Source organism: Bufo gargarizans, chromosome 4, assembly GCF_014858855.1.
Source record: "Bufo gargarizans isolate SCDJY-AF-19 chromosome 4, ASM1485885v1, whole genome shotgun sequence".
NCBI classification, from domain to species: domain Eukaryota; kingdom Metazoa; phylum Chordata; class Amphibia; order Anura; family Bufonidae; genus Bufo; species Bufo gargarizans.
The window spans coordinates 37,199,174-37,213,315 of record NC_058083.1 but is presented as its reverse complement, the minus strand read 5'-3'; the positions used below and the strand labels follow the sequence as shown (position 1 = coordinate 37,213,315).

At 40.8% G+C, this 14,142-nt stretch overlaps 1 protein-coding gene across 3 annotated transcripts in view; it reads right to left on the bottom strand.

Moving 5' to 3' along the window:
- Positions 1 to 5,321: 5,321 nt before the first annotated feature.
- Positions 5,322 to 14,142, bottom strand: part of LOC122935956 (cytochrome P450 2K6-like) — a 48,400-nt gene continuing 39,579 nt past the window's right edge. For all 3 annotated transcript variants that reach the window (XM_044291922.1, XM_044291921.1, XM_044291924.1), the window contains 5 exons: positions 12,439 to 12,615; positions 9,990 to 10,131; positions 7,384 to 7,568; positions 6,572 to 6,713; positions 5,322 to 5,814 (listed from right to left, as the gene is read on the bottom strand). In XM_044291922.1, coding sequence (XP_044147857.1) covers positions 5,636 to 5,814; positions 6,572 to 6,713; positions 7,384 to 7,568; positions 9,990 to 10,131; positions 12,439 to 12,615 — 825 coding nt within the window. In that variant the 3' untranslated portion in view covers positions 5,322 to 5,635. The remainder of the gene's footprint in view (positions 5,815 to 6,571; positions 6,714 to 7,383; positions 7,569 to 9,989; positions 10,132 to 12,438; positions 12,616 to 14,142) is intronic.

Here is a 14,142-nt window from a genome sequence, read left to right as displayed (position 1 = left end):
AATACCCCATTATCTTTCAGATCAGACCTTCATATAAAACTCTAGATGAAACCCCCATCTCAGACCAGACCTATATGTCAGACCCCTGTTTTAGACCTCAGGTCACACCCCCATGATAGACCCCGCCCTAATATCAGAACTCAGCTAAGACCCCCATTAGACCTCCAGACCCCCATATCAGAGCTCAGACCAGACCTTCAAACTCCCTTATCAGACCCCTATTAGACATCCAGACCCCCATCAGACCTCCAGGCCACCATTAAACCTCTCAGATCCCCATATCAGACATCAGATCAGACTGTAAAATTAGAACTTAACTTACCTCTCCGGTCACCATTTTCCTGGTCCTGGTTCCCTTCTTTTCTCTTCTCAGTTACCTGACTGCCTGCAGCATTAAGTCACAGTGCATCTTTTAAAGGGAAATATACAGCACCACCAGCAAGAGGCTGGCTTAGAGGCCCAGTCGCAAGTCTGGCCTCTATGGCTAAGCCAGTGGGAGGCAGTGCTCAATGCGACTGTCGCTTCCTGCTTATTATGCTGCACTTCGCTTTGGAAGTGCAGTCTACGGTAATACAAGTATTCGCTTCATTCAAGTGAATAGTGATTACCATAGCGAGGAGGTGATTGGAGAGAATTGCTTCTCACACGTGCGGCTCATTGGATCTTCAATTTAATTATGGTCAAATCTTATGGCAGAAAAATTTGACAAATGAGTACAGCTCACCTTCTGTTTTTTTGTTGTTTTATTTTTTAGATGTACGGAACCACTGCTGACTCTACTACTTCGAAATATTTTGCAAATGCATCAGTTCACATTATATAATCTTCTAAAAGTTTTTGTTAATTGGTTGTGGTCTCTACCCCGTGTTCTCAATGTAGTATGTTATTGCACGGTGGTCTCATGGAGGCAGAATTATATATTTAATAATTTGTGATTGCATCTTATGTATTTATTTGTAGGCTTTTGCCATTATTGTTATACTAGTCTGAAACGCGTCAGATTGTTACGATGTGCGCATCTTGTTTTTAAACACTTTTTTTTCTCCAATAAAGCCTACATGATTTTATCTACACCATCGGTTGCTTGATATTTTTCCTGTTGAATACTAATCATTAGGTCTTAGACCTCCTGCACACAACCATATGACTTTTGGGGTGTTTTGCGGTCTGTTTTTCACGGATCTGTTCTGTTTTTTGTTTCCGTTTCGTTTTTTCCGTATGACATATACAGTATACAGTAATTAAACAGAAAAACTGGGCTGGGCATAACATTTTCAATAGATGGTTCCGCAAAAACGGAAAGGATACGGAAGACATACGGAGTACATTCCTTATGTGTTCTGTTTTTTTTGCAGACCCATCGACTTGAATGGAGCCACGGAACGTGATTTGCGGGCAATAATAGGACATGTTGTATCTTTCAACGGAACGGAAAAATGGTAACGGAAAGCATACGGAGTACATTCCGTTTTTTTTTTTGCGGAACCATTGAAATGAATAGTTCCGTAAACGGAAAAAAAAAACTGTCGTGTGCAGGAGGCCTTACTTGGGAGTAGGCCTGGAGTTCTCCGGGCAACATCTTCCCTGCATGAAGTGATTTGATAGGAGTTAAGCTGAGAACTTTTTTTTAGCCTATGTATCACTATTAGACATGTTGCTTTACTAGTCTAGCTGTAGATGACCCTCCCTCATTAAGTCATCCATTGCAAAATCATATGCATGTTACTTATCCAAGTGCCAGTTACTTTTCTCCAGAATAATGCTTCAAGGAGAGCTGGGAAATGTAGTTCTGCTACCTCCCTCTACAGCTGCAGAGAATTCTTCTTACTGACAGGCTCGGACTGGCCCACAAGGGAACAGGTGAATCTTCCAGTGGGCCCCTGAACAAGGTGAGCCCCTAGTCCCTCTGCACAAGTGGTATATGGCACAGTAGACTGACAGCACTAGATAAAGATAGGCAGCATAGTGTCTCAACCAGCCAATGTTGATATGAAAACCTGGGCACGTTATTTAAGAAAGTACCCAGTTTATTATTATAGCCAGATTGGGTGGCCGAGATGACTTTTAGGTATAGCCCACCCATGTTCTTTTTCCCCAGGGACTTGCCCTCTTAAAGTCACTGCAAGGGCCCCTATAATCCTATTGTAGCGTCTTGCTGCTGTTGCTGCCACCCTACACGGCTTACTGATGACCATCTTCTGTAGCACTAACTGCTCTTATAAATCTCTTAAGCCCCATTCAAATTTACTGTGGAATCCAGACATTTTCTGGAGGTTACCCAGAGCGGCTGTATGTGTGAACGCAAACATCTGCAATATCAGTCCTGGACTTTACCCAGACCTTTTCTCTCCAGAATCCTAGTGCTAACTCCAGGTTTTGTTCACATGTGTGAAACCAGAAGTAAATGTTCCACAAAATCACAGTTGGTCATGCCTAAAGTTCCTCTCCTTGCCTAGGGACCTGGAACATTTCCTCTGTAGTGAGAACACACCCAACATGGTAGATCTCCAGGGTGATAGCTAAATGTGTGATAAGCCAACTTCAGCAAATCTCCGGACCTGATAATCTGAAAATATTCTGGAGTTTAGGTGTGAAAACTGATTTTTAGATGTTACATTTAGTTTGCATGTAACTCGGTATAATAGGCAAAGAAAAAGATTTGCAAAAAAAATAAAAAATATCAGTCTTGCTACTGTGATCTAGATCGATTAGATGTACTCTGCAAATGAAGTGTTTAATTCTCCTACAGTGCCACCACAGGCAAAATGAAGCATTGCATAAATCTCATAGAAATCAATAAGATGTCCATGCAATGTCCAAACATGTCTTCAGACTGATGTCCTTTGTAGCTCCTCTACAATTGGTCTAACAGGTGAGACCCTAAGAAAAGGATTCTGCTCCATTATTGCCGAACTCGGGTGTTTGAATCAGGCGAATCAGATAACTGCTTTAATTAATCCCTTCTAAACTAGTCCTCATCTTACATCTTTTTAGGCCATATGGATGGCATAAAGGGGAAGGTCTGCTGAGAAGCTCTCTTTATGGACCAGCAAACAGTGTCCTATATGGGATCATGTTGGTTTATGTTTTTAATTTTAAAAAGAATACAAAATCCAATAGAGCGGACTGTTTGATACCCCCGACTTAGCCATACTTGTCACTGACAAGTTGACATTACTAATGCTGACTTGGTGTTCAAGAGCTTGAAAAGGGTTCAGTATACTCCTAGAAGACCTGAGAGTGTGATACACAACTTTTCATGGCAATTAAGGCACTTTCAATTCAATTTATTTGGACCAAATCTGACCACCTAATCTGTCCCAAAATGAAATTTAGGAAATTCGCTTATTGGCACCCAGCACCTTCTAAGTATATATCACCAAGTACTGACACACAATTTCCCCCCAACATCACAAGGCCAGGTAGCATCCTGCAGAGAAAGTAGTTGTGTGATTGGATCAGATCACCTGTTTTCCAACATAAATCGGTTTTGTCGGAAAGGATAGTGAAGAAGAAAGAACGGAACAGTATCCAGCACTCGAGTTAATAACATTTAGGTTTTTTTTCTTTCCAGGACACAGAATACACAGTTAAAATCAGAGAATTCTTACATGTTCCAAGTGAATAATCATTTTTATTCATAGCATAAACTAATAAGTAATACTACTAATCTTTTTTACCCGGAGCAGAATGTATACCTAAAATGAATAGGCAAAAAGGTATCTCCCAAGAAAAAAAAAATAAAACATCTCTCTGGCGCCCCCTTGTGGAAATGGTTCCTTACAAATCAAAATACAAGCCTTTGAATATAACAAGGGGAATTCCAAGCCAGATAGCCTTCCAAATTAATTACACAGTGAGTAACAGATAATAGACCTAGTTCTCATTGCAGGATGTCATATGTTAGTGTATAGTACTTATTTTATTTGTTTTTATAAATGAAATAGGGAAAGGGATGATTTTGGATTTTACATTTCTTTTTATACTTTTTTTTTCTTCTCTATTTTTAGCACTCCCTACACATAAATTAACCGTGCAACATTAGATTACTTATGCCCTGGTTGAAGCAAGGTTTCACAGTAACTTTACTATGGCAAGCCTGGGAGCCTTCACAATGTTTCCCTCGACCATAGCAACCAAATGATTCCCATGATCTGATTGTGCAGAGGGAAGGTGTTCAGTAACCGGAGGGATCCCTTCAAATGACAGCTCAGATACTACGTTCTTAGTTGACCACGGTATCTGAGGGGTTAAATGTTTCTGATTGGAATTGTCTCCAACTATGGACACTGAGGTAAGGTTTTTACTGTATAACACAGGAGGCAGCTGCCTACAGGAGCTGAGCAGGTGCCATTTTTAAAGACCCAACATCCGCCGTACATGTATGGCCGCCACTGTCCATATAAGAAGACATCAGTAATATAAATGGCACCTGGAATGTGGGAGCCCTGTAGAAGATTGTACACTTGGCCTCTGCGGTTGCAAATTATGCATCTGCCTTAACTGAATATATTTGAAGCCTCGTTGTTTGATATGTAGTAGCTTGAATATGGAAGGAGCAGCTGAGCCTGTGAGGATACCTAAGGTTGAGCTAATCAAGCTTTGGATCATAGATGCTGTCTGTGTACAGCATTAAAATGTTTGTGTTCCATGTAGGAAAACGTCATCTCGGCTGAAGTTGCGTGAGACTTTGGTAAACTTCGGTATTCCTCTCTGCGTATTTAAAATAGGAATCCGAAGTGGGCTTTGGTACCATTGGACCTGCCAGTACCGAAGCCAACTTCGGATTCTGATTTTAAAATGTTTTTAAATATGCAGATAGGAATACCAAAGTTATTCACCAAAGTCTTACACAACTTCGGCCGAGATGAAGTTTTCCCACACGGAACAAATACATTTTAATGCTGTATGGAAACAGCATTACAAATTAAGTATTTTTAACAAATCGACCTCAGACCTATGATCTGAAGCTCGATTTTCTCATCCCTAATGATATCATAAGTAGAGTTCAGACTCCCATTGGACAATGCCACTGAGCTGGAGTCAATAATCATACAGTTGCTGTGTCCTACTGGGAAAAAAAATGCAGTAGTTAAATTACAATTAATAATATTAAAAATAACCTAGACCTTCCTTTTAAAAGCACTAGCACAGTGGTGGCGAACCTATGACATGGGTGACAGAGCCCTCTCTGTGGGCACCTACGCCCTGGAAAAAGTCTTTGATGTACCAATATGCCTTTGACTTTTCCTGCCATTCATCAGTGCAGGGCTCACTATGACCAGCACAGGCAGCACACTGAGTGCAGGCAGGCTATTATAGCTAAATGATAAAGCATATAGAAGATATACTATATTGGTATTCAGGGTAAATTGCTGTGTTGGCACTTTGCGATAAATAAGTGGGTTTTGGGTTGCAGTTTGGGCACTCTGTCTCTAAAAGGTTCCCCATCACTGTACTAGAATATCTAAAATAGTTAACTTTAAGAACCCTAATAGACTTATGGTCTACAGCAGCGATCTCCAGCCTTGAGTCTCTGGAGAACATTGGTTAGCAGTACAGATTCACTACAAAACAACTAGAATAGAACATTTTTTCATTTCCTCATTCACGGCTTTCCTATAAAAACGAGTCCCTAGGCACGAGGTATGGCACAAATCAAATGAGGCACAGGAGGTGTTGTGAAGCCAACAGCTGGGGTTAGATCTAACTCGGTGCCAGAAGGAGCCTGGAATGTGAAGTTCTGCAGTAATCTTGTAAAGAAGAAGAAGAGCTCCATTTTAGCCAAGTTCTCCCCGGCACAACTTCTCTTCCCTAGAGAAAGCAGACAAATGCAAATTTGCATAAAGTTCAGTTTTTACTGTGTTACATATACTTTTATACGATTGTCCATATGCCTTTACAGAAATGTCTTGTTACAAACGGCTCTTCTCGGGAGTCATATTAGTCCTGACCTTGGGCACATGAAGACGAAGTTACATGTTAAAGACTGTAGACTATCTCAGTCGAAGGGGAGAACATATCTAGGGAAACACTTCCTTACCATTTTGCAATTGAGATTTCTGGGCTACATATATGCTCATATTTTGTAGTGAATAAAGCACACGATTTATGGAAATATGGTTATACGTTATCAATAATTGTGTCTACGTGAGCTTCTTTGCAAATTGGTTGGCTCATGGTGGCTGGAACAGGTGAGAAATTGTGACAAACAGTTGGTGACACCCTGCAGTTGGTATTGTATAAAAAAGCACATTGCGGGATGCACTAGGAGCCACTGTGTCTGGCATGTGAGGGCACTTTAAATTGGACATACTAAATCAGTATCAACCAATCAGAATACATCTTTAATTTTCCAAAGGAGCTCTGAAAAATGAAAGGTGGAATCTGATTTGTAAGTTCGGCAACTAAGCCAGTTTTCTGTTACATCAGTTTTGATAAATCTCACCCCAAAATCTACTTTTAGTACCAGAAGATAAAGTTCTAAGTTTACACAGAGGCACACAATGGATATGTACTTAAGCTTTCCTGTATAATTTTCTGCTATCCAATGGAAGTTTTACAAAATTACCTGCAGAAAAAGGCAAAAAGGCTTCATTCTTCACGAAATTTCCTTTGGAGTCAAGGAAATGCTGTGGGTAAAACTCATCTGGTTTCTTAAAATAGGCCTCATCTCGAAGGACAGAGGTCAATAGGGGCATGACATATGTGCCCTGAAAGAGAATGCTCATAATGAGTGTACCACCAACACATGCCTGAAATATACACTGTAAAAACTGTCATTGTAAGTCGTAAATACAATTATAATTATTATTTTCTGTTTTCTGTTCTCTTTTATGGTATACCTAAAGAATATGTGAAAAATGGTTAATAGGTAGGGGCACGCATCTGGGATCCTAACCTGACCCCCTGTTGATAATTCAGGTTGGCCCCTCTCTTTAGATGTCAAAGGGGCAATTCTAATACAGAAAACAGTGATTTCTCCAGCACTCCTTAAAAAAAAAATCAATGCTTTATTCTAAATGCATAAAAGTATTGTGTACAAAAGGTAACAAACCCCCCCCCCCCTCCCCCCAAAAAAAAAAAAAAACGTTTTGGACACAGTAAGACATGGTGACTGGTTTGCAGTCTTGTCTATTGTGTGTAATCTTGCTTGACTTTTTCTCAATTCCATTTCGATAGAAAGGGCCATGTTCAAGCCTGAATAGTCACACAGTGCCCTGGTGGGAGTCCTAAAGGTTCACCACCACCCATCTAGCATGTATGGCATATTCTATGGATTTAGATCTCTAGCTATAGCATCATTAGTATAATTGAATTTCTTATACAATTCACAATTGATCACAATTTTCGACTGTAATTTATAAGACACATTTTACTTACTTTCGGCAGGAAATAACCTTTGAATGTGACATCCTGAGCAGTGGCATGAGGCAGATTAGTTGGAATTATGTTGGCAAATCTTTGAATCTCATGGATGACGGCATCTGTATAAGGTAATTTTTTCCGATGCTCTGACTGAGGTTCGGAGGATCCAATTACTTTTTCTATCTCATTTTGAACATTTTCTGGAATCAGGATGAAAATTGACAAATCAATTAACTTTTTCTATTTGAAGAAAAATTTTGCACATCTTATTTAACTTTCTTTTTTTTTTAAATGAATTTTTCCAACATTATGGTATTGTTAAAGATGTGTGAATTTTATTCTATATTTTGTATATCTAGGATTGTAATGAGTTAACTTTTTCTACTTCCAAGTGCCCACACAAACCCCTCTTTGTTTCAAGACTGGAGAGGAGAGAGAGGGGGGCAAAGAGCTGTGCTGTGGGAAGTGTCTGATTTATCATCTTTCTTTGAGGTTTCCCATAGAGTGTGGTGGAATGCGTAAGCCAATCATATGGCTTGATGATATGTATATATTATTCACTGCCTATAGAGAAGCACCTCTTTGAAGTGTCACATATGACGTAGGCAGTATTCTTGTTAGAATAAACTCCATTACAAAATGGCGATGGTAACCAGATGTTTACATTAGTTCACATTCCAAAGTAGGACCCAGTGCGCAGATGCAGGTGTATTATCTCCTCTCTCTTATCTCTTCTTCCTTTTTGACCAATGAAACAATGTTTTAGCCTCAGTGAGGACTGCCCTCTTCTGAAAATGTATATACGCTTACCCCCATGTAATTAAAAGTTAGAGATTGCTTTGACCAACTTCTGTGTCAGTGTCTAGTCTCTCAGCCACGCATGGATATTAACCCCTGGGGGGGGTACATTGATTTTGCACACCAGAGTGTATCTTAAATGCCCTAATTTAGGGCGGCTTCATCAGTATGAAAGTGTAGTGGGCATAATGTGGGAATTGTTCAGAGCAGGGAGAGGGCAGATGAGGTGGGCTGTCTTCATCGCCTACATTGTTCACTACCGAAAGGCAGGGAATTGATATGTCCTAGGTAGCCCAAAAGAGATAGCCTTGGAAGCACCAGTATCATAACTCCCTAGCTTCAAGGGGTTATCCAAATCTCTGATGACCTGTCCTCTGGATAGGTGATGAGCATCTGAACGATTGGGGTCCGACAGCTGGAACCTCCGCCTATCAGCTGTTTGAGAAATCCCAAAGCCTTCTCACAGCTTACCCTAGGTCATGTGAATTCACAGTCATTGGTCACATGGTCTAGATGCAACTCAACCAAATTTACTTGAATGGGGCCTTTTCAAACAGCTGATCAGATTACTCATTTCATTCTGCACCAACATAAAGGGCACCCCCCAAAATACAGCTACCATTGTCATCACTGGCAGAACCTCTCATAGTCACTGCACTGGTCTAGGGACTGAGAGGGATTAGTTTCCCTGAAACACACTGGCCATCACCGTGACCTTGCAGCAACCAACTTGGGGCCTAGTTACCATCCTTCCACTAGTCTCTACCATGGAGCCCTGAGTTGCTGCATATACTATTTAGTGATGAGCGGCAGGGGCAATATTCAAATTTGCGATATTTAGCAAATATTTTGTCGAATATTTGTCGAATATTCGCGAATTCGAATATTCATTATATTCTACATTCTTTTTTTTTTACTCGAAAATCTGCATGGTAATGATAGCGCAATATGCAAAAATTACGCAATCAATACAGGCGTGGGTCAAAAACTAATATATAGCACTATAGAATATAGTGCTATATATTAGTTTTTCGAATATTCGTCATTGTTTCCATCTGAACACATGATTCCTCCCTGCTTCTTGTTGTGGGTCAATGAGTGATTAGCCCAAAAGCAATTTAAGCGGGGAGGAATCATGACTTCAGATGGGAAAAAAATTACGAATATTCTAAAAAACAAATATATAGCACTATATTGAATATAGTGCTATATATACATTTTATAGAATATTCATAATTCTTTTTCCATCTGAAGTCATGATTCCTCCCTGCTTAAGTTGCTTGTGGGCCAATGATTCATTGGCCCACAAGCAAGAAGCAGGGCGGAATCATGACTTCAGATGGAATAAAATGACGAATATTAAAAAAAACAAATATACCGTATAGCACTATATTCAAAATATTTGTGATATTCGAGATAAAAATTAGCTTTTTTAAATATTCGCACTCAACACTAATACTATTCCCCCTGTTTCTTTTCCACCTTTCCTTGGAATGACATTTATTTTCCCTCTACTACCTTCCATCATCCCTAGTTATAAGTGGAGATGGGCGCCCTTAGTCTCGGGGACCCATAGCAGTTGGTTTGCCTGCTACACTGGGAGTTACATCCATGTCCCTAATGTTGATGAGATGCTGAACATGTTTCCAGTTTATGCAGTACAAGCTAAAAAGTGAAGTCTAGAATTTAGAAAGTGTCTTTTGCAACATTTACCATTAAATCAGACATAGATCAATTCTGGAAAAATAAAAATATATATATATATTTTTTTTTAATAAAAGGTGAATCAAACTTAATAATTTCAACCACAAGTAGCTTCTTACTTTGAATTTCAGGATATTTCATCATTAGAAGTATACCCCATTGCAGAGTGGTTGAGGTGGTGTCCATTCCAGCAGCGAACAGGTTACTGACGATCATTGTTAAATTTTCATTGTGATAATAAGATGCAAATTCTGATTTTTCCTGAAATAATTAGTATAATGCTCTCATAAAAAAAAAAAATAATGAAAAATTCTCATATTAACAACTGTGTATTTGCCACAGTCCCTGGAGGGAGCCTTAGGTGATGACGATGTAGTATAGTATGATAATCTCTGGGTTCTGAATTTTCTCTTTGTGAGGGGATTATCCTGTGGAGTTAATATTAGATGTACAAGAATATCTTGCTTCCTTCATAGAAGTCAAGCAGCAGTACTTTGATTGGGAGCTTGAGAAATGGGGGTGAGGGAGGTTGGGGCCAAGTCTAAGACTTTGGATCATGTCAAGTAGTAACTTCATACTCTTTATGCATTTTTTTGGTATGTATTTCTATTACAATCAATGCAACTTGATTGAATCCTCACTGTGGAGTTTCCACAGTATTGCCACGCTATGCATTGAACTTTCTTACTTTGGATTTTCCTGGCTTTTTAGATCATATCAGTCCATGATGTCCATTAACTCCATGCCATCCAAATGACACAGAGATCATTGCAAAGTAACTAATCACCTGATTTTCATGGACTACTTCAAAAACTTTAGAAGGCCCTGATGTCTTCAATGTCAAGATTAAAGGTATAACATTAGAAGCTATATAAGTGACAACCCCAAAAAATATTTGAAAATAAAATCTGGTTGTGACACTCTCTTACTGTGGAGAGGTTTCACTATAGCAGACTCTGGAAGGTTTGTGGTGGAGGATAAAGGTAATATAAGGTTTGGGTTACAACGCGATCTTGGTTGTGGCACTATTGTACAACTAAAGATCTCTATGTAGCCATTGGACAGAATCGGGTAACAGGGTGACTCACAAAGTTGCCATAGCTGGATTTTTTGAGATTCCGAGGTCGTGGTTGGGACAAATTCCAAGTCACACTACAACCCAATCCAGTTCAATGGCAGCACAGCTACACAGTGATCTTTGATCATGCAGTGGTGTTGAGGCCAAGATCACTGTGTAGCCCCAACCCAAAGGAGATCATGGAAGAAAATCTGCTGTAGAACTGCCACTGGATTCCGTTTTCATTAAAGGGGTTATCCCATCTTAGACAATGGGGGCATATGCAAGGATATGCCCCCATTGTCTGATAGGTGCGGGTCCCACCGCTGGGACCCACACCTATAAGGAGAACGGAGCAGAGAAAGTGGAGGAGGGCGCACTGCGCATGCGCAGCTGCCCTCCGTTCATTTCTATGGAGCCGCCGAAAATAGCCGAGCGCTGGCTCGGCTATTTCCGTCCGCCCCATAGAAATGAATGGGAGCGTTGGCCGCACATGTGCGGTGCGCTCCCATTCACTTTAATGGGAGAGGCGGGGAGCTGTGCATGGTGGTGTTCGGACCCTGGGAAACCCGGGGTCCTCCAGCCACAACTCCCCCCGGCTCCATTCTCGTTGTAGGTGCGGGTCCCAGAGGTGGGACCCGCACCTATCAGACAATGGGGGCATATCCTTGCGATATGCCCCCATTGTCTAAGATGGGATAACCCCTTTAAAGATGAACTGTCACCTCTACTGTCAGTTTTAGTAACTATTTGCAGTCCCCATGTAATAATAGTGCTGGGGGTGAGAATGTTTCCTTGCACAGTCTGCCATTGGTAGTACTGATTGGATACTGATAGTAATATTGAGTTTGCTTGGTATAAGAGTAATTGTCTTTTATGGAGTTAGTAGATGTGAGCTCTTGAAGTCAAGATGTATACACCTCCGCCCACTGCACATGTCTATATTATGGCAGCGCATGGAAATCTTCTGCTCCAGCACAAGGTTTTGATCAGCCGGTGCTGACGTCAGGAAACAAAAGGGGACATGTGGCAGAGGGGAGGCGAGATCGAGAAGGATGTGAGAGCAGGGAGAGGACACATGACTCCCCCAAGGCAGAGCAATGCCGCGATGACTACATGAGGTCATGATGTCAGAGACATTTTCAACGTTTTTTTTTATAGTTTAGGAATGATTGGATGAATAATTAATCAGCTCTATATGTGACTCGATAGCAATTATTCAGTGAAACTGACATGTTAGGAGCCGTCGAAGATCCACTTTATCATCACAAAATTATTATTCCAATGGATCTCTCATAGAGATAAGTAAGTTGATTCATAAAAATTCCTATCAAGCAGAGTTAAATGAGAGGACCTGCTCCATTTCTCTAAGTAGCAATGCAAGGAAGCGCTACCCGGTTTGGTGCAGAACTTTGAAGAATCATTTTCTCATCTCTTATCTCCTGCATTTTTAAATGTACTGAATATTAGGATCTACCCTGTGTTAGGAACAAGTCACGTAGATTATGTACCTCTTGCTGCTTGACAAGAAACGTGTCTATAAGAGTCCTCTGATCGTTTACGTCCAGCCGTTCCTTGTGCTTTGTGAAGGTCTCTTTAATAAATTTTTGTGTTTTTACAGCATTTTCTTGCACTTTTTTGTGACTTCCCGGAAACCAGCGAAATATAGAATTGAAAGTATTGTACAACTGCAGAGGAAAAGATAAAGGATGAGTTATTCCCGGTATGCTTTTCTGTTGCTAGACACGTGGGCACGTGAAGCCATTGCCTGACAACAAGTGCAACAACGGGCAAGAGTAGGGTCTAAATGAACAAAATGTGTTCCATCTACAAAAGTAGAAAATAAGTACTTGGGCACTACCAGAGCGACTTGTTAAGAGGTGCTACAGCTTAGTAGTGATGAGCGGCATAGGCAATATTCAAATTCGCAAATTTTTAGCTGAATATTCGCGCTTGCAAAAATCGGTAATGTAATATGCACGTATGGCACACACAATTTAATTACCTATAACAATCACACAAAGGCTATATACCAAAAGCCAGGTATGTGCCAGCCAGCAACCTATCTATGAGACAGATACAGTCAGCTTACCTTATAATGGCAGCCTTGTGTGCAATGAGACATTCAAGACCAGCTCTCATCTGACTGAGAACCAGTATGTAGCCAGTATAGCTTGGTTTGAGTTTGATGGCATGGGAATGACATGCAAATTAGCGGAATCTGCCAATTTTTTTTTTTGGTTTTTTTTCAGTTGAAACACTATTTGCATGTCTTTCCCATGTGACCATGTTTATGAAAATGAGTTAACAAGACAAAACAATATAGAAAGGTTATTGAATATAATATTAGGACAATTAGAAAACTGAAATGTGTTATGCAGCCCTCCTAAGCAGTGAGAGAAGAGCTGTCACCCCCCCCAAAAAAAATCTATTTTTGTCTCCCTAATTCTAATAATCTAGATGTGCAGGTCCCCCAAGCCATCAAACGCAAATGAAGCAACTTTGAGGCTTAGGCCTCATGCACAAGACCATTCCTGTTTTTGTGGTGCCTTCCACAATTTGCGGAACGGAACGGAACGGAACGGAACAAGCGGCCCATTGTAGAAATGCCTATTCTTGTCCGCAAAACAGAAAAGAATAGGACATGTTCTATTTCTTTTGCGGGGCCACGGAATGGAGCAACGGATGCGGACAGCACACGGAGTGCTGTCTGCATCTTTTGCGGCCCCATTGAAGTGAATCGGTCCGCATCCGAGCTGCAAAAACAGCGGCTTGGATGCGGACCCAGACAACAGCCGTGTGCATAAGGCCTTAGGCTAGTTTCACACTAGCGGTGGGGACTCCAGAAGGTGAACAGCGTGCCAGATCCGCCCTGCCGCTAGTTCACGTGTGACCCTGGACTGTCACTTTTAGTCCGGCTGCCGCCGGATCTCCGCCCCCATTATAGTCAATGGAGACTGAGAGGCAGTCTGGATGTGACAGGTTGTTCAACTGCCGCTAGTGTGAAAGTACCCTTATCAGTTCTCAGTCAGATGAGAGCTGGGCTTGAATGTCTCATTGCACACAAGGCTGCCATTGTAAGGTATGCTGACTGTATCGGTCTTATGGATGGATAGATTGTTGGCTTGCACATACCTGGCTTTTGGCATACTGCCTTTGTGTGATTTTTTGCTATATGTTGTCTATTGTATGTTATAGATAATGATTTATAAAAA